This window comes from Gracilinanus agilis, chromosome 2 (genome assembly GCF_016433145.1).
Source record: "Gracilinanus agilis isolate LMUSP501 chromosome 2, AgileGrace, whole genome shotgun sequence".
NCBI lineage: Eukaryota > Metazoa > Chordata > Mammalia > Didelphimorphia > Didelphidae > Gracilinanus > Gracilinanus agilis.
In genome coordinates this window covers 313,788,727-313,809,825 of record NC_058131.1, presented here as the reverse complement: position 1 = coordinate 313,809,825, position 21,099 = coordinate 313,788,727, and the positions used below count along the sequence as shown (strand labels likewise).

The 21,099-nt window shown below is 38.4% G+C and overlaps 2 protein-coding genes across 2 annotated transcripts in view; both read right to left on the bottom strand.

Moving 5' to 3' along the window:
• Window positions 1–21,099, bottom strand: part of LOC123233687 (zinc finger protein 850-like) — a 312,250-nt gene that overhangs the window by 89,891 nt on the left and 201,260 nt on the right. The window lies entirely within an intron of this gene.
• Window positions 215–18,380, bottom strand: LOC123237347 (procathepsin L-like). The gene is made up of 7 exons (XM_044664214.1): window positions 18,255–18,380; window positions 16,834–16,956; window positions 4,949–5,098; window positions 4,163–4,375; window positions 3,485–3,650; window positions 2,478–2,592; window positions 215–314 (listed from the first exon to the last, which is right to left on the bottom strand). Exons 1-7 carry the CDS (start codon window positions 18,378–18,380, stop codon window positions 215–217), a joined length of 993 nt encoding a protein of 330 aa, XP_044520149.1.

The following is a 21,099-nucleotide window of genomic DNA, read 5'->3' as shown; positions in this document are numbered from 1 at the left end:
ATTCACTTTATTATTTACAATTTAATCATAATTAGCTAATAGCTACTCCAACATTTAAGGCAAACCAATATGCCCACGTTATGAAAGTGTATTGTTATGATGGCAAGACTTGGTCCCATATATCTGGGTTTCATATCACTGCCGAATGCTTATAGAAAACTTTTTCTTCTGTTGGCTTAAAACTTCAATGACATGGAATGATCTGTCCATCGCATTACAGAACAGGATAGAAGGCGTAGTTAGCAATACCACATTGGTTGTTGTAGTCCTTTTGAAAATGCATGTAGCCTTTTTTACCCCAATTTGCACCCCAGCTGAAAGGGAATGGAATCAATTAATACACAGATTACTGAGCAGGTAGTAAGCCTTAGAAATGCAAATAGACAGAGAGCAGATAGGTGGATCAGTGAACTGAGAGCCAGGCTTAGAGATGGGAGGTCTTGGGTTCAAATTTGACCTCAGACATTTCCCAGTTATGTGACCTTGGACAAGTCACTTAACCCCTATTGTATAATCCTTACTGCTCTTTTGCCTTGAAACTAATACACAGTATTTTTTTTCATTCTTTTGATTTTGTTTTATTGTTTTGTGATTTCTCATGAAATCATTAATTTCTTTCTGCCCAATTCTAATTTTTAAAGACTGATTTTCTTCTATGACCTTTTGAACCTCCTTTTCCATTTGATCAATTCTATTTTTCACAGAACTCTTTTCTTCATTGGATTTTTGTGCCTCTTTTCCCATTTAACCAAATCATCTTTTTTAAACTATTTTTTTAAAACTTTCATTCCTTTTCTCCATTTTTCTTCCAGCTAGGAAGCTAGCTTCCTAGACACAGCTAGGAAGTGTCTAAGGACAGATTTGAACCCAGGACCTCCCATCTCTGGGTTCAAATCTGTCCTTAGACACTTCCTAGCTGTGTGACCCTGGGCAAGTCACTTGACCCCTATTGCCTAGCCTTTACTCCTCTTCTGCCTTAGAACTAATACACAGTATTTATTCTAAGATGGAAGATAGGGGTTTAAGAAAAATTACTGTTGTCAGGTATTTTTTACTTTTTGCTCATTTTTCTAGCCTTAAATTTTTTTTTTAAACTCTTCCCTTAAAAGTAGACTCTGTTTTCTGATTAGAGAGTACATTCTCTTAAACTTCAGTTTTTCCTTATTGCTACCCTCAGCTCTAGTTCTGGTTTTCTGCAACTTTCAGTTCTTCCACTGTGGTATGATGACCCGTGGACTGAGAGCACTGGAAGCCACCTCCTGCTACTGATTCAAACTCTTCCAGGTACAACTGAAAGCTTTCAAGCCTCAGCACTGTGAGTTACTTTGCTCTAGGACCATGGTGGCAAACCTATGGCACACGGGCCAGAGGGGACTCTCAGAACCCTCTCTGTAGGCACACCCACTATTGATCCAGCAGAGTTTGCCACAACTTATTACTAGAAAGCCAGAGGGATGGGGACTGAGTTTCTTCCCTCTCCCTCTCCATGGGTGTCTGAGGACATCACCTGCCCCTCTAAAAGATTTGCCATCACTGCCCTAGAGCTAATGATTTCACCATACACTCAAATGGGCCAAGTGATATGGATTGGGGGACCCCACTTCAGACTTGTGCCAGAGCTTGAGACTTCAAGGGATGGGCGTGGGGTTCTACTGTTAGCTTAGGCAGGGTCCCCAGGTCTTGAAGTTAACTTGTGCCCAGGTTTGGAATTCAAAGCAGCAGATAGTGGTGGGGGTGGTTTGCATTCTTCTGAGTGTAGTTTTACTTCTGGTTCCCCTCTTACTCTTTGAAATAGACCTTCTCTGCCTACTTTCCAAGTTGTTTTCTGTAGGAGAGTTAATTCGCTCCATCACCTTTTTGGTTCTGTGACTCCAATATTCATTTTAAGGCACTATTTTAAGATTGGTTTGAGAGGATTCTGAGTGGTTCCAGCTTTCTGTGCTACTCTGCCATTTTGGCTTTACTCCTCCCACAGTATTAATTCTAAGATGGAAGGTAAAGGTATTTTTTTTTTATTTTAATTTTAAATTTAAATTAAATTTAGTTTAATTTAAATTTTAAAGAAATGGAAATGGATAATTTTCATGCTGTATGTTCATTCTTAGGAGTAGGGCAGTGCATCTAAGAAGTCCATACAAAAGACTAGGATTTTGGGAGAAATTGGTGATAAGAGATTAGCTCAGTGTCCTACCTAACTAATGTAGGGGAAACAGAATTTTACTATGAAGACCCAGAAGGAATCAAATCCTTGTTGTTCAGTAAAAAAAAGTGGAGAAAAGCCAGCTCTGCCAAGAATACATGAAGCTCTCCTTCATGTGGACTGGGTTGAGATGAAAATTCCAAATAAGGGCCCCAGTTCTTAAGTCTAGTCAAATCACACTGAGTAGAAAGAGCCCGTTTGATCCCTCCCTGCTCCACAAGGAATTCCCTATTTAAAAGGTTTTTCTTTTCATTTTATACTTTATCATCATCCTTACCTATTTTTAAGAATCCAGTATTTTTTATTTTCATCTTTTTTTTCATATCCATATCCAACCACCAGTAGAGAATGGTTTATTTGACGCTTTTTACATTTTGTTTCACTGTAAAGTCCTAGAAAATACAAGATTATAGTAAAGAAAAATGTTTTTTGGGTCAGCTAGGTGACTTAGTGAAAAGAGCACCATGGCTGGTATTAGGAAGACCTAATTTTGAACAGATACTTCCTAGCTGTATGGCCCTGGATAAGTCACTTAACCTCTTTTTGCCTTAGTTTCCTCATTTGTATTTGTTTTTCCTCCTTAACTTCCCTGTAAATGGTATTTAAGTGAGGCAGAGTAGCACAAAGTTGTCAGCCTTAATCTTTCTTCCAAAGTCATTGAAATCCATTGACAAGACAAAATTAGGACAACTGATGATGACCTGGGATGTAGTGAATGATCTGAATAGTCATCCTTAACTGAGTGGATGGCATCTTTTGTGTTTGAGCAAGTTCTAAGCACTCCACAACACATACTTCAGCCCTCTTTTTGGTCTCTGGAACAAACTGCCTATTCTGCCAGGGAATATCTTCACATGCTCAGGATAGGCAATCCCATAAAGGGTTTGAGGCCTACTGGTTACTTGATTTAGCTCACCTGCTAGAGTAGTTTCACCCAGGTATGGCTTCTGCACATGCTACAGACTCTTGGAGCCACAGGTGAGAGGTAGTTGAAAAGTGGACACCAAAGATGGATTAGCAGCCCTGAAAAGAATCTTATCCCAGAATTACTAGTCCTCCTTGAACACCCTATACACCATCGTTTATAATATGGGAATGACAATAATACTTATCTCTCAGCGTTTTTATAAGGATCATATGAAAGATAATATTTTTAATAGCACTTAGCACAGTGCCTGGCACATAGTAGGCACTATATACATGTAATTAAGTACAGTTTGACACATTTGCGCATTAATTTTTGAAAGTATATCTGACTGGCATCATAATTAACTGATTCCATACCTCCTCGATAGTAGAAGAAAGATTTTATGGCATGAACTGTCACAGACACTGGTCCAACAGTTGCCACAGCATGCATCAGAGCTTGTTCTTTTCCGGAGGGGAGGAACACATGTTTCTTGATTTTAGTAACTGGACAATTAGTTTCGTTTAAGCACGACTTATTTTTCTGAAAGAAACAATCGATGGAAATAAGTCAACAGAGATTTAAAATGAAAAGACATTAACTAGGAATCTGAGGAAACCTCAATATGTAGTCAAACTTTTATACAAAGATGATTGTGGCCTTATTGTCATAACCTGTAAATTAAGTTTCAGGAAGTCCTGTCTAAGGTTTCCTAGTTATCATCTCCTTGGGAATGCAGAACTGTAAGATTTCACCTGCTAATTAGAGGAGCTTCCTAAATGACTGGTCCTTTCACTTTGGACTTAATACTAACTTAAAAGAAAATGTAGTTATAATCTGTCAATTCAAGATTTTGTTGTTGTTGCAGTCATATGCTTGGTGACTGTGCTTAAGTAAAAATGTTCCCTCCATAAACTTCTTATTGATTTCCTGAGTAACTTCATCCCTTTGGTCTTATTCACAGGTCTGAGGGCCTTGAGTTCACCTTTCCCTGGTTTTGGTAAAGTTGGCCAGCCCAAATTCAGGGTGGCAATGTAGAGGGTATCTTCATTTACCTTGGCCTTATAAGGGTAACATTCCTCAGAGACAATGCCTTTATTTTTCATATACTTGAATGCACCAGTGACAAATCCCCCACGACAGCTTTGTTGTCTATCACAGTCAATCAGCATTTGTTTACTCAGTTCCACAAGTTTTCCAGTTTTCCGGAAGAGCTGGCCTTCCACAGCTCCTACAGCACTGAATGCCCAGCAGGAAGCGCATCCCCACTGAAAGATAAGAAAATAAGGAAGTGATCTTTGCACTCAGACTCCTACAGGTCCTGGCTTAGTGCAAGACTCTGGATATGTCAGGACAGATTCTGTTCAAAGAACAAATGAATTCATGAGAAGCAAGAGAGTTCTGGTAAGGTTTCAGGAAAGGGATTCTTGTTTTTTCTGAATTGAGTAGGGTGCCTTTGGTTTATTCTCCAAGTCGAATCATTTATTATGAAGGAGGCATGGCCAATATCCTGTGCTCAGTGGTCAGTCAGATTTTTGCAGGAGGGATTGTGGTTTATGTCCATAGGAGATAACACTAGAGCGCTGATGAGCAAACTACGGCCAGATGCTGCCCCCTGAAATGTTCTATCTGGCCCTGAGACATTATTCCTAATCTGATAAATACAATGAGTAGGATATAATACAGTGAAACTTCGAAAGAGTTGCCTTAGAAACAGAATGACAGATAAGCATTTCCTTTCCTTGGCCCCCTCTTTAAAAGGTTTGCCCATCACTGCACTAGGGGGAAATAGCCTTGGTGACTGCAAACCCCAAAGAGTAACATCGAATGAGGAATAATACCTGATTTCTAACAGGGTTCCTGAAGCCATGCTTCCTCCAGTCCACTCTTTTAGGAAGGCCAGAATAAGTTGCTTTTTTGAGCTTTGTATTTCTTCTTATCCTCACTGGTGGCAAAGGAATATTCAGCATGCTCCCAGTTTCTTTAATAGTCTGTAAGAATGGCAAGCTATCTTACGCCGGGCACAGAATCTATGTTCCTTGTTCAGTGAAAGATAATTGTGTTTGTTGATACAGCTTCCCTGGCCACCTTTTCTAGTACTGGCTCCACCTTTAGTCTTTCTCCTCTGCTCACTGACAGAGGCAAGGGATTTGAAATATTCCTTGATCCCCATTGCCATTTCTCTATTCCCCTTTCTCCTTCACTTGGCAAACTCTCTTCCTTTGAGGTTCCTGCTATCCATATCTGGCACCTAATCAAAATCCTTATGATTATTGTCTACAGACGCCCTTCAGGTTATTTCCCTTCCTCAAAGAGTTTGTTACTTTGTTCATAGTTTTTCTTTCTTCTTCAACTTCTAGACTCAAACTAGGGGACTTCAACATACATACTCCCTCAAATGCTCAGCCTATTCATCTCCCATAAGCTCCATCTCCACCCCACCTCAGTCATCCATACACAAAGATGATCAAATCCTTAATTTTGCCATCACTCACAAATGTACCACCTCTGTGTTTAAGAATTATGAAGTTTCCTTGTGCAACCATAATCTATTGCCTTTTCACCTTTTCCTGTGCCTTTTCTAACGTAACCCTATTCTTCATCCTTACCATGACCTCTAATCCCTTGACCCCCTCAATTCTCTGCACCAATCATTCTTTCCTCTTCTCCTCATGATAGGCAACCAGTCAAGCCTCAGCCTTGGATCACTCCCACCATTTGTTATCACCTTCCCTACTTCATACATGCTGCTGATTTTTGCAATCTTTTTTTTTTTTTTTTTTTTTTTTTTTTTTTGCAAACAAACAAACAAACTCATTTCCTTTCACTGAAATGCCTTCTGTTACTTTTTCCTTCATTATCCTTGGTTCACATGATGAAGTAGACTTATTCCTTATCATGGCTAAACTCCTCTACTCTTTCCCCCCCTAAACCTTCCATTCTGTCTAAATTTCCACATCCTCCCAGTCCTCCAGGCAAGCCATTTAAAAATTATACTGGATCCCTCATTATCTCACTGCCCATATTCAAATGTTTGCTAAGGGCTGAGATTTCTCCTTTGCAATATCTCTGGAATACACCCTCTTTTTTCTTCACTACTCTCACCCTGGTATTGACCCTCACCTCACAACTGTACTATTTTGCAATACTGCTGGTGGGAAAGCCTGTCCTACCTCAAGTCTCTTCCCACTCCAATCCATCCTCCATTCAGACAACAGGAAGATTTCCCTAAAACCCAGGACTGATCACTTCAGCCTCAATAAAACTAGTGTTTTTCTATTACCTCGAGGAACAAATACAAAGTATTCTGGATGGCATTCATAGCCCTTCATAACCTAGCCCCATACTACATTTTTTAGTCTTTTGACACCTTACTCTCTTTACCAGTTGCTCTTTGATCCAGTGACACTAGCCTCATGGTTGTTTCAAGAACAAGACACTACATTTCTTGGCTCCAAATTTTTTCTCTGGTTGTCTATCATGCCTAGAATGATCTTTCTTTTGTTCCTACTTGACTAATGACTTTTTTGTCTTTCTTTAATTCTCAATTAAAATCATAACCTTACCCCACACAGGAGAGGGAGAAAGCACTCCCATTGGGCTGCTGGGCAAAGGGGTGGGTGATATGAAAAAAATGTCATCAGGTGGAGAGGGAGAAGGGAACAGCTCTGCTGGAGTCCCTCTGTCTTTCTAGTAACAAACTTGGGGGTGGTGGGAGGAGGACTGCACTTGCCCACAGAGAGTACCCTGCATACCATCTTTGGCCCATGCCCCATATGTTCACCATCACTGGTCTATAGGATCTTTAGTATCCTGCCACAAAGCAGGTAGAATATGGCAAGAATAATATTAACTAGGGTCCTGCCATATAGGCTGGGCTAGTTTTCATCTAAAAGGCAAGGAAGCTATCTTGATGAATTTATAGGTCCAGGATACCAGGGCTTCAGATGTTGACTCAGCTTTTAGTCACCCAAGTCTGGTCCAGGAGAAGTCAGTGTCTCTGATTTAACAGATATCTTACTACTGTGTGAATCAACACACTCCTGACAAGATACATTTTTACATGGAGATGAAAGGGACTGCATCTGCCTGAAACAATACTGTATGTATCCTGGTTGAATATCCTTCCATGCTATTCTTAAGTGATCTTCTTTTCTGTTAAATGTTAGATGGTCTACAAGTATTTTATTTCATGTCAATCCTTAGCCTGGACCACCGGACCACCTAAATTAGACCTAGCTTGAGAAAGGAAATGTGTTAATGACACTGAGGGTTCTAAAACACAAAGGAAGGACAGAGAAAGAAAAAGAATAAAACTAGGCAGTGCTAGGATTGAGCAGATTGGGGAATATTGGTAAAAGTAGCAGAAAGATGCTGGGAAATGATAGTTCTGAATCCTTAGAATTCAAGGAAGTAGAAAGTATAAATTTCTTATTGATAGGTACCATGTAGTTAAGTCCTCTACTTTTCTGGATCCTTTTGTTGTGGGGGGCTTGAGGTGAACTCCCAAGGTTCAGGAAGGGTACCTTTTGCAAGGATGCAAGATTCTGAAAAACTTAACTTAGAAATAAAAAAAAAGAAATTTATTAATTTAGAAGGTAATGTTGAATCTGGCCAGGAGGACAGCATAGGTAGAAGACTGCCTCCTAGGTGGAATGGCATAGACGGAAAGCTGTTCTCCAGATGACATCAATTCTGGGGTCTTAATTATACTCTTTACAACTCTAGAGTGGTATGCACTGAGGCACACCCGGGGAAGGTTTGCCTGGAGAAATAGGGGATGATCCTCATAGTTTAGAAGACAGATGGATGTCTGAGACACAACTTGATGATATCAAGGAGGTGTAGCTCTCTGTCCATCTCATCTAAAGGACAATCCAAGGAGGATAATTCTCTCAGGGTCTTATAGGAGTTATCAGATGTTTTGGGTTAGGAGTCACAAGGAAAGAAGGGAGCAAAGGAATTTTACTGCTTATAGTTTGCCTGAAACACTTCTATAGTTTTGGGGGTACAATGCCCATGCATTCTTTGATGATGGCATGGTGTATTCATACTGCTAGAGTTCTATTTTCCCAAAGGAAATCAACTAATATATTAATTCCATCTCTGAATTTGTAACAGAGGTGATCGATTCTCATACCCTCAAGATTGGGGAAAGCAAATTTCAGTGTCCAGAAGACAGACAGTATGACATAGATTAAAATCCTACAGTGAAATTAAAGCAATGAAGTATTGTAGTCTTTCAAGAATAAAATTCTGAAGGTAACTACTTTTAAAAAGTGCATTGTGAATTCAAAGGAACTCAGCTAATTTAAACTTGAAAAGAAATGTACAAAAGATTGAAGAAACAGTATAAAACTGAAGGCAAATTCAAAAATATACATTGTCCTATGATATGACTATGTTAGGAATGCTAGAATTCAGAATAAACAGCTTTTCAGAATTGCTAAGGGCAATAAAAAGGTTATTTAGGCATACTAGTGAAAATAATATTTTCATAGAAAGCATGGGAGAACTGCTTTGGGTTTATGATATGACATTAATGGATATAACTGAATTAACTCAGTTCTTTTTCTGCTTCTATTTTCTCTGCCAAGAAAAATCTTTGGACTGGAAAAGACAATACAAAAATACAGGTATCCCTTCCACATCTTGAGGACAGGGCACCCTCGTGATCTGGAAAATCAATAAAAATGTTTTTTGTCTTCCTTTTATACCAGAGAAGAAGTTAATTTTTTTCTTTTATGGGGTATTTATAGTACATCACTGTGAAATTTGGGTGAAATATTTGGTCATGGGCTGTATATAGGCCAATGTTAACATTTCTAGCTTTTGTGTGTCATCTGCTAGTTTTCATGTTCTTTTTGCAAATTTTAACTTTTTATTTAACTTAAAAAGAAATTGTGTATACATATGGTATTAAAAGATAAAATACATTGATATTACACAGTACTATACATATATTTTAAATATTTCTGAGCTTCTTTAGAAGGTGGAAGGTAAGGATTTAAAAAAAAAAGTCATTCTGGGGCAGTAGATAAAATGTTAGGCCTGAAGATGAGAGGACTTGGATTCAAATGTGGCCTCAGATACTTCCTAGATATATGATCCTGGACAAGTCACTTAACCCCAATCACCTAGTCCTTACTGATCAATTCTAAGACAGAAGGTACAGATGTAAAAAAAGGTTATTCTAACCCAGTGATGGGTAACTTTTTAGAGATGGAGTGCCAGGTCCCCCGCCACCCCCACTCCCCCGCCGCCCTACCTTACCCCCCAGACCAAGTGCCATGCTCAAGCCCCCCCCCCAGACCCCATTCTGTGCCCCTCCCCCCACCAAGTGCTGGGCTCACTTGGCTTCCCCCCCTTACTCCACCCAGGGGAGGGAGGAAGCACTCTCATTGGACTGCTGGGCAGGGGGGCTGGTGGTGTAGTCAGGCTTTGGGAGAGGGGGAGGTGAAGGGTGCACTGCTCTCCTCTCATTTTGTGATCTATAATCCCCTCAAACCTAGCTCCTCTCCAAAGTGGAAAATGAGGGGACCTTGAAAAATATCAAGTATGTTAAAAATGTCAAAGTATACCCTCTTTAGCCACTTTTCAAGGAACCAGAAGCCATTTCAAATGCAAAGCTTTATTGAGAGAGAAAGAGAGAAAAGGGTGGCTAGAAAAAAAAAAGCCCCCCCACCCACCCACTCTGTTTATAGGAAAATTCCTTATTTTCAGGAAAATATAACCCTTAGGTTAAATGACATCATCCTGACACATTCATCCTATTATGTTCTGGTCTTCCTGAAAGAGGTATCCTCCAAATTAACATTTTTTAGCAAATGGTCCAGGGTTAAAGTCAGGTTTTAATCTGGAGGCAGGGCTGATTGGGAGATGCTACCTTCCTGAGCTTCTAGCCCACCTGGTCTCCTCTGGCAGGCACCCCTTTGAATACAAATTGAACAGGCTGGGTCCAGGGATTAAGGATGCAAATTAAAGCAGCCTAAATTTGCTTATTAAAGAAACTGGGGAATAGCTAAAGAGACTTTTATCCTAGCCTTGGATTCATAAAACTTATTCCCAAATCACTAGACTACAGTTTTGAACATTTTAAAAGTACAAAATCAAAAGGCACACCCCCAAATCCCCAAAATACTTTGTATAGTAAACACTTAAATTGTTTCTGTCTCACTCAGGTCAAAGGTAATTATGAGGTCATTGTATTCTGAATGGGGTGGGGCAATCCTGTCATGCCAGGGATGCTATCTTGAAGAGACCTGCTTACTAACTCCTACTGGGGAGAAGGGGAGGAGAGCAGCCTAGTTGTACCTCATTCAGGCTTTCTAGTTAGGAACTCTGGTGAATTCTGGGCTACAAGGATGGGCGCACTGGGTCCTTGGCATGGGTGCCCACAGAAAGATCTATGTGTGACATCCCTGGAACGCATGCCATAGATTTGTCATCACAATTCTAACCTAACTAAATTTCCTTTTGTGATTTTGTTTCTAAATTGGGACATAAAGGGAATGTTATAGACTTAGTTTCCCTAGATTTTGGTGAAGAATTTGACAAATGCTATTTATGTGGACAAGATGAAGAACTATAGGCTACATAATTATATAGTTACATGGATTCAGAAGGGCTTGAATGGTTGGACTCAAAGATTGTGCATTAATGAGTTCATATCAACTTGGAAAGTCCTTAGTGGAGTGTCCTAGGGGTTTTATCATTGTCCCCATGTTGTTTATCATTTTTACCAGTGATCCAAAAGAGGTCACATATAGTGTGCTTATTAAATTTGTAGATGACACAAAGTCTGTAAGAATAGCTAACAGGCTAGATGAAAAAAATCAGACTCCAAACAGACTCAAACATTTGTCCAAATCTAATGTGATAAAATTTCAATGAGATAAATATAAAATCTGAACATCTTCAAAAAAGTAAACTTCATAATCCTGAGATATGAGAGGCACGGCAGGATAATAGCTTTGTCTGAAAGATACCTGGGGAGTTTAATGGACTATTTTTTGGCTCTATATGAATCAACAATATGACTGACGGTATCAAAAAAAGGAATGTGATCTTAAGCTGCATTAAAATGTGTTATACTCAGGACTAGCCAAATGACAGTTTTGCTGTCCTCTGCTCTGGCTAGAACACATCTGGATTACTTTATTAAAATTCTGGACAAGGCATTAGGAAGGACCAATATTATGTTGGAAATTATTCAGAGAATAGCAAACAAGATGGTAGAGGGCCTCAACATTTTGCTCAATCTACAAAGATCAGTGGGAGGAAGTAAGTTCTTTTTCTTGAAAATGAAAGGAATCATAGCCAACAACAGTGGGTGGAATTGCAAAAGTATAAGGAAAACCTTACCAAGAATTAAAAATACCCCAAAGTATGGGGGTAGCTGGGTAGCTGGGTAGCTCAGTGGATTGAGAGCCAGGCCTAAAGACGGGAGGTTCTAGGTTCAAATCAGCCTCAGATACTTCCCAGTTGTGTGACCCTCAGCAAATCACTTAACCCGCATTCCCTAACCCTTACCACTCTTCTGCCTTGGAGCCAATGCATAGTATTGACTCCAAGACTGAAGGTAAGGGATTTAAAAAAAATATCCCCAAGTAGAATGAACTACCTTATAGGGTGTAAAGATTGAAATGGATTTATTTTTTAAGGAAAGGCCTATTTTTTTTGGTTTGTTTTCTGGAATTTTTCAAAAGTCTTTTCACCATTTATTGATATCATGTTTATTTAATGAATTATTAGATGTATAGTACTCATTATGTTGAACCAACCCTGCATTTCAAGTATAAACCTAAACTGGTCACAATGTATATTCTGTCTTACCTATTGTATTTTAGATGCAAATATTTTATTTACATTTTTACATAAATATTCTTTAGGAAATTGATTAAGATTTTTCTTTCTCTGATTCTTCCTGTTTTAGGTATCAAGATCATATTTCTATCATTGAAAGAGGTTGGAAGGTTGCCCTTGTTCTTTATTACTTAAATTGTTTATATAATGTTAGAATTAATTGTTCATTTATTATTTGAGGTGATTCACTTATAAATTTGGTCCTATATTTTTTTCCCTTTGTAAGTTCATTTTTGACTTACTTATTTCTTGTTATTGAGTTACATAATTCATTTGTTGCTTCTTTTGCTCATGTAGATATTTTATATTTTTGAAGGAGTCATCTATTTCCTCTAAGTTATCAGCTTTGCTAGTATTTAACTGGGCAAAATTATTTCTAATAATTTCCTTAATTCTTCTTCAAAAGTTGTGAGCATTCCTTTTATCATTTTTAATATAATTTTTCCCTCTTTAAAAAATCACATTAGTCAACTATTTATCAGTTATATATTTTTAAAAAGCTCCTCATCTTTATTAATTTTTTGCTTTCAAGTTACAAATTTTTTCATCTTCACAAAATATGAGAATTGGCCTTAGAGGCATTGAAAGTATCCTTAATGAATCATAAGAATTAGCAAGCATTAACAGTGTAGCACACATTTGATTCCTATTCTAGACAGCATCATAGAGACTATAGGATCCCTCCCTATTTTTTCTTTGCTGATTAGAAAAAGTTCTGACTAAATACACTTCCAGGTCACCTGAAAGTCTTTCCTTTTTTTTTTTTTTTTTTTTTTAAACCCCTACCTTCTGATACTGGGTATTAGTTCTGTATAGGCAAACTTATTAATTAAGATTTAGACATTTAGGGTAAAATAAGTCAGAATTAATCAGGCAAGGCTGGGGGGTTCCAACCATGGAATGGTTGAGAAGGGAGGTTTTTTGTTTTTTTTTTTCTTGGAGTGACTCTGTTGTGGCTGAGGCAGTTAGAGGCTGGTTTATCTGTCCCAGTGAAGCGCCCAGGAAAAAGTGGATATGTCTCCCAGAAGAAATATCTACCTGTGGAAATTCAGGTTGAGCAACAAGACCAGACTTGGGTGGTAGACATACCAGGCTGGTTCAGCTCCCTGTCTTTACTTTTTGTGGATTAATTGCTGAGGATCCTGGAAAGTTGTGAACATTGCTGGAGCTGAAGTGGACCCAGCTGTGAGATCATCATATCCCCTTCTAACCTCCAAAAGTTGGACGTGATAGTCTGTGTTAGCTCAGTGTAGATTTTGACCCATTTCCAGTCCCTGAAGTCTGTCCATAATTATCTAGTGTAGTGTGACCTTTTCTCCATTTCTCCAACCTTAAACCTCTTAATAAACTGTTTTATTTTACTTCCTATTATCTTCCTCAAACCCCAATAAGGACCCATAGAGAGATAGCATCCAATCCTTGTGTTTTCCCAGCTAGTTGATGACCAGTAAACTGCCAACTGTCATCTTGCCAACTAGAGTGGTTTCATCTAACACCCACATCCCTTGTGAAAAGTCCCCTGTTATCCTGTGAAATCCTGTCACATGGGGTGTGTGGGTAGGTCTTGGTTGTGTGTGTGTGTGTGTGGAATGGAAGAAATTATAGCAGCTGGATTTGGTACAACTGGATGTGTCTTGATGACATAATCATTTACAGCTCTCAAATCATGGATAAATCAGTACAGGTTGGCCATTTTCATCTAATTTTGGTTTTTTTAAAGGCAAAATTGGTGTATTGAACTCAGAAAAACAAGATATAATTATCCTTTGTTGGATTAGGGACTCAATAATTGGTCTTATACCTTCTATTGCTTTCTTAGTCAAAGGATATTGAGGCACAAAAGGAACTGGTCCTTCCTTTGTCCTCACCCTGACTGGAGTATTGATTTAAATAATCCTATATTTGTGGATGATCTTGACCACAACTCGTTAGTTATATCCTCAGGTATTGGATATATAGTACCTAAGCCATCCTCTGTACTGTTGGAATATAAGAAAAGCAAAGGAAAGGCCTTCAAAGATTCCTCTGAGAGATATAGAGAAATGTCACCAGATTCCCTACAGTGGATAGTTGCTTGCAATTTATACAACAAATCCCTGCCAAGAAGATTCATTGGACATTCCAGCATACAGAGAAATGCATACTTCACAGATAAAGGTTCAAGTATTTGTAATTTTTCATTTGTAATTTAGCTACTTTCTGAGTTATGCCTGTAGCACCAACAACTATACAATTCTAAGGAAAACTTTGCAAAACTGATTTACTCACTTCTGTATCAACCAGAAGGTCATAAATCTGGTCTCCAATAGTAACAAACACATGTGGTCCTGTGTTATTGGGAAGTTGGAAAGTTTCCAACATAGGGGCTAAAACAGTAACATCAGAACACAGCTCAGCTATTTCCTGTCCATCCAAGTTAACATCATCTTGAATTATAGAATTTTCCTAGGATTTTGCACTTTTAATACTCTTGTTTGTCCTTTTCACCTTTATTCTGGGATCATTGTCCTTATTTATAATCAAATTATCCTTAATCAAATTTGTTCGAAAAATAGATTAATCAATCAAATCACAATTATCGCAATTTCCATCATTCTCCATAATTTTCCAACACCATTTACAACACAATTCTCCTTTTTCTCAGTTATTTACAACACTAATTAACTTATTATCAATACCAAGTAAATTATTATCAATCTTAGTCAAATTATTACAAACACAAGTTAAATTACTACTAACAGTAGGTAAATTACTATCAACAGCAATAACACCATTTAATTTAGTTAATTTAGTACCAGCACTACTGAAATTATCATTAATTCTCTTTAAATTGCCATTTGCATTGATTAAATTATCACCATTATTAATTAAATTATTATTAACATCAATCAAATCATTAACACCAATTACACCATCAACATTATTCACAATTACATTATCATTATCCTTAACACATACAGTTTGTTCAATATTCAATTTATTCCCATCAACCTGATTAATTACTTCTGAATTTTGGGTACACATTCATAATGAAGCTGTCACTCCATTCTGATTTCCATGATTAATGTTTCCAGACACAACCTGACTGTATTTTGAATGTTTGCCAGTTCTCATGAAATCCTGCATTGTGGCCATATTTGGGGCTTGAGTTTGTGTCCCTTGACAGCAAGCATTCTGGCAAATAAACCCATTTTGTTGACCTTACCCATAATTACTATTATTCCAGTTGTTCTTCCTATTGTTGTAATAATTATTATTTTACCCATAATTCCTGTTGTTATACTTCTGCCTGTCAAACTGGCCCTTAAATCTATAATTCTTTATGAGGTGCCCAATTCTGTTACATACATAAGTAACATTTCCTCGGCCCTTGGTATCTATTACTCACATTATTAATATTCCTATAGTTGTTACTCTTTCTTTAGGATGCCCTCAATGCAGCCACTGCCTTGATCTCATTTATTTCCTTGTCTTTGGCCTTGTTGTTAGCCTCCCTTAGCTATCTTCTGAGACTCTCTATCACTACATCCTTTTCCTCATGTACTCTGTCCCTTTCCTGAGCATACACATATGTTCCTTTTTGTTTTAACTCATCTAGTGTAAACATCTCCCGATCCAGGCAATTCTCTACAAAGAACTTCCTCACATTTGGTATTACATTCTTTACAAATATTCTTTTAATGTGGTCCAAGGGGTATCTTCCTGGACATCAAGGCCTAAGTGTGTCTCTGCAGCCTCAATAATCCTGTCAAGAAACATTGCAGGTGTTTCTTAACCTGTCTGTCATGTGTTCTCAAACTTTGACCATGAATTGGGCCGCCTTGAATTATTCTCCAGCACCTTAATAAAAAATTTCCTTGCTTGCTTTAGCATTTTGTAAATGGTTACAGAATTTAGGTCAAGCTCTTGCCAATTTTCAGACCATGGTGTTAAGCCTGGGGTAGTCCTGGTCTCCTCAATAAATTTCTGTCTATCATGCCTAGATAAGATTTCTCCCAAAATAAACCAGAAGTCATTGAAATCTGGGTCGAAGGTCTTCACCTTAGATCTCAGTACCTTGATAAACCTCCCTGGCTTGTCAGAGAATTTTGGAGCCTTCCTCTTAATGGAATCTATGTCCTCTGGCTTAAACCTTGTGTGTTGTTTAACGTGAAAAATCCCAACATCCCTCACTACTGGGAGATCACACAAGGGAAAAAGAGAAACTGGTGTGTTACTGTTGTCCTGGGCCTTATTTTCCTGTTCTACCTTAGTCTAAGTATTTGCCACATTAGGTGTTTCATTAGTTTTACGCTTTGCCCATCCAAAATCCTGGTGCTGGTGCATATATAGTTCCATATTTTGCATTTAGATCTGTAATAACTTCAACATTATCTTTGTGTCCAAATCTTTACAAAACCAAGCAATCATCACCTTTACCATGTAAGTCATACAAGAAAATACCCATCTTATTTTATATATTACATAGGTACAAAACAACCCAACAGGCATGTGTGTTACCATATCCAATATCGTTATTTGGGCAGTTAAGTGGCACAATGGATAGAGTACCAGGTGTGGAATCAGGAAGACCTGAGGTCAAATTCTGCCTAAGGTATTTATTAGATTTGTGACCTGGGCAAGTCACTTAATGCTTTTTTGCTTCCATTTTTTTTATCTGTAAAATGAGCTAAGGAAATAGCAATTCCTGCCAGTATCTTTTTCAGGAAAACCCTAAATGAGATCATGAAGAGTCAAACATGATTCAACAACATCAACAACAATCTTTTAAACTCTGTATCCCTAACACTTGGTACATATTGGCATATAAGTAACTGATAAGTGTTTATTCAATTAATGAACGAATTTGCCATATACTTACCATGTCCCCAAAAGCATTCATTCCCAGAAAGTAGGTTTTCTTTCCCTCCTTATACAGGCGATTGTGATCATTAATGAATTTCAGGTTCTTCTCCCATACCAGTCTCCTGAAAGACTCCTCCTTCTGTGAGAAAATTTAGAACCACAAAGAATAATAAGATAGTTGGTCATGAACTTTCTTTGCCCTAAAGTTCTGAGTGCCCATTCACACTATCTAGACATTTAAAAAAAAATCTTTACCTTCTTAGAATTATAATATTGTGTATTAGTTCTAAGGCAGAAGAGTGATCAGGGCTAGGCAACGGAGGTTAAACGACTCGTCCAGGATCACACAGCTAGTAAGTATCTGAGGTAGGAATCAAACCCAGGACTTCCCATCTCTAGGCCTGGCTCTCAATCTCCTGAGTCACCTAGCTGCCCCCAACTCACTGTCTAGACCAGGGGTCGGCAACCTTTTTGGCCGTGAGAGCCATAAAAGCCACATTTTTTAAAAATGTAATTTCGTGAGAGCCGTACAGTGCTCACAGTGCACGTTCCTGTAACAGCGCCTGAAAAAAAATTGACTATATGGCTTCTGCAGAAAGAGCCATATGTTGCCGACCCCCTGGTCTAGACTTTTAAAGTCTGGGCATATCCTAGTGGGGACATAAACTGCCTCTTCAACACCAAGTCAGAGTTGAATCACTTAAGTGATCTCTATGGCCTGTGGACATAGAATTCCAAGATGCGGAACTGGCAGCTTTAACTTGGGAGACACCTCAGGGGTTATCTAATCCAATCCATCCATACCTAAGAAGCAGTCTTCTCAAAAATCTTTTTGACCAGCTGTCTTCCTCTTTGAGGTCCTTGGGTCACTTTGGGAAAGTTTGAATTAGTGAGCAGTTTCTCTTTATTATAGAGCCAAGTCATTTTCCAAGCTTTTCTCTGAAAACTGCCTTGTGTAGAAAAGTAAGCTGTTTGATTGCTTTCCCACATGGACATGTACTAGAGGGCACTTATCAAGATTTGAATCTTCCTAGTGACTCAACTAAGCTCCAGACCCTTTACCTTGCCTGTAGCAATCGGATGGGGATGAAAACAAAATTTTAGCATCTTTAGCATGCTATAAGGCACTTAGGATAAAATTTTTGATTATTGACTGAATTTATGCAAATGGTTGAATTAGGTAATCCAAAGGGAGTTTGAGGTGTAATCTCTTTCTTTATTCAAACCCCTGGATAAAGTTTAAATGCTTCAATTTGTGGAGTTTGCATGCCTAGCCTGTTAATGTGATTTTTTTTCCCAGTTGGGTCACCAGAAATTGAACTTGATGGGTGGGGAGGGGAGAGGGGACACTAGGACAAAGTTCTGGAAAACCTTCACTCAGTTCTTTGAGGTAAGCACATTCTTATTCATTATCCAGAGGGTTCTCTTATCACCCACCTCAGAATAGTTCTTGCTGTATGTGGTCTTCCATGATTCCCATTTAGTGTCCAGTTTCAGGTTTTTTGTGGAAAAACAATATGAAAGTCCCCAGCAAAGGAAAAGTAGACAAAGAAAGAACTTCATGGCAGCTACCTTGTTAGCCGTTTATGGAGTTGCCAGAGACTCACCTTACTGCTGGAACCTAGGTCAAAAAAAATTCACAGATGTTTTAAAAGAATGTCTGACCTCACTCTCACAGTATATGAAAGCTACATTTCCCCTTTCTACGTATGTTAAATATCTTTGAATAGTTGAATAAGTGAGAAGAAATCTCATTCCAGTTTTTGGTTCATTTGGAGATCAAAGTAGTTGAGAGTTAAACTAGAGTGATGAGTGGAAGATGTGAAGGTGGTCAGTGCTTCCTAAATGTCTAGTCATGCTTCCCATCATTCCTCACCCTGTTTACCTATTCTAGATCTAGTCTGACTCTGACTCCAGTATTCCTAGATTTTTACTTCTTTCAGAATCCAAATGTTCATATGTCATTTTAAAAAAGTCCTAACTTCTTATATGTAAAGTTGTTCATGAATGACACAAAATATGGGCAGTAACAACTTGCACTGCATGTGCACCATTCCTCTACCCTCTGTGAAATCCTTTCCAAAATTCCTGGCAGATTTCTTATGCCCCCTATTCTTGCCTATCCCCCTAGACTTTAGACCCATTGCAAAGAGGTGGCCCAAAGCTGTTCTGTAACTCACCTGGCTGAAGGAGTTGTAGTCAAAAAGGAGTGGAGGGGAAGGCTCTTCAACAATACCAAGGAATATGACTTTCTCCCATCCCTCAAACTCTATTTATGCTCCACCTTTTGGTTTAGTTCCATGCCTTTTCCTCAATTTTATCTTGTACTTAATCAGCTTCACCAGTCTCAAGGTTAAGGAAAGTCATGTAGCTCCATTTTCATTACCTAAGGCATCAGGGAGAGGCTAAAAACAAAATCTGTTTCTTTAGCATGCCTTAAGGCATTTAGGATAAAATTATTGATAGATTCATTATTGACTCAGTTTATGTAAACTAATGGGTTAGATAGTCTCTGGGGAGTATGAGGTATTATCTTTTTCTTGATTCAAACTGCTTGATGAAAGTTTAGATGCTTCTATTTGAGAAGTTTGCATGCTTAGCTAGGGGCTGTTGAAGTAGGGGCCCCCACTAGTTTTAATTTCTCTACTTAGTCATTCCTGAGTATAATTGGGGAGTATATCATTCTCCTTTTTGAAAGATAAACTAGAGGTGACCTTTGGGAAATCAGTAGACCAGCAATGGAATGGAAGGATATTTTGATGGCAGGAAGGCCACCATCCAGTGTGTAGCTATCAACTAATCAAGGGGAGAGTCTTACCATTTCAGGTACATTTCCTCTATAAGAAAAAGTGCAATAATAGCCAACCAAGAAATATTGCAGAATGAATGTTTATTGCTAACTTATATTAATGAATTTCTCTACTTGCAATTCTTCCTATGTTGAGAGAATGAAAAATTTATGGAGATGCTGAGCATAGAAGTACTTGAATGGATTTCATAGCTGTGTGAAGTGAGAAATTAGTGTTTTATTCTTATTAAAAAATTTTTTTTTCCATTTTTAAAAAACCCTTACCTTCTGCCTTGGAACCAATATTGGTTCTAAGGTAGAAGAGTGGTAAGGGCTAGGCAATGGGGGTTAAGTGACTTGCCCACGGTCATACAGCTAGGAAGTATCTGAGGTCAGATTTGAACCCAGGACCTCCCATCTCTAGGCCTGGCTCTCAATCCACTGAGCTACCCAGCTGCCCCTGACATTCAAGCTTATTAACATCTTCAAGAAATTGGAGAATAGCTTCATGATGGATACATCCAAACAAATCAATATTTTAAAGAAATGATCAGGAAGTTGGAGATAGATACAAAGAGAGGAGTAGCTCAGGACTGGATTGTCTAGGAGGGGATACAGATTGGTCAGGGTCTCTTAAAGCTGCAAAAGTTGCAAAGCTTTGGTAAGAACGGTGGGGGGGGGAGTGAGGGGAATGACACCAACCTTTAGATATTAACAACTTTTAATAACTTGAGAATAACACACTAATTTCTCACTCTACACACTCTCATGTCTAGATCCCCACAAATGGAATAGGGTGAATTGAAAATTAAGTTCCATACTCTTCTTAGCACATTTGTACAATAGAGGAAAACCTTTCTAAGTAGAGAGGAGTCTCCTTTTCCCCAACTATTTTTCTGTTCCCCATTATAAAAGATGCCATTCTTTTAGCTCAAACAATAGACACACACACACACACACATGTATATTCACATATAGATCTATTTCTGTTTCACAATCCTTCAAACCTGTTTTTAATGATTCAATACTTCTTTTCCTTTGGGTTTTCTCCTTTTTATCCATAGCCCACAAACAGAATGGCATAGTCCAAAAGCCATTTCCTAAAGTTTGATTCATAATAAATTCCTCAAAAATGCAAAGTGGTGATTAAAAAAAAAATTAGAGAAGAAATTCAGCCTGACAATCAAAGAGAGTCTTCAGAACAGATCCACTGTATAAACCTGATTGACAGAAGCACAGGAATGGACTCCTGTCATTGACTTCCATAGACACTGGGCCCACAGCTGCTATAGCCTCCTGCTTGAGAGCCTGTTCATCTTGAAAAGGAGGTCCATAAAACACTAACTTTAGCAGCTACACACTGGGGTCTTTAGAAGCACTGGAGCTCTTCCCCTCCCTCCCTCCCCCCTGTATATATATATATATATATATATATATATATATGTGTGTGTGTGTGTGTGTGTGTGTGTGTGTGTGTGTGTGTGTATTTCTGTG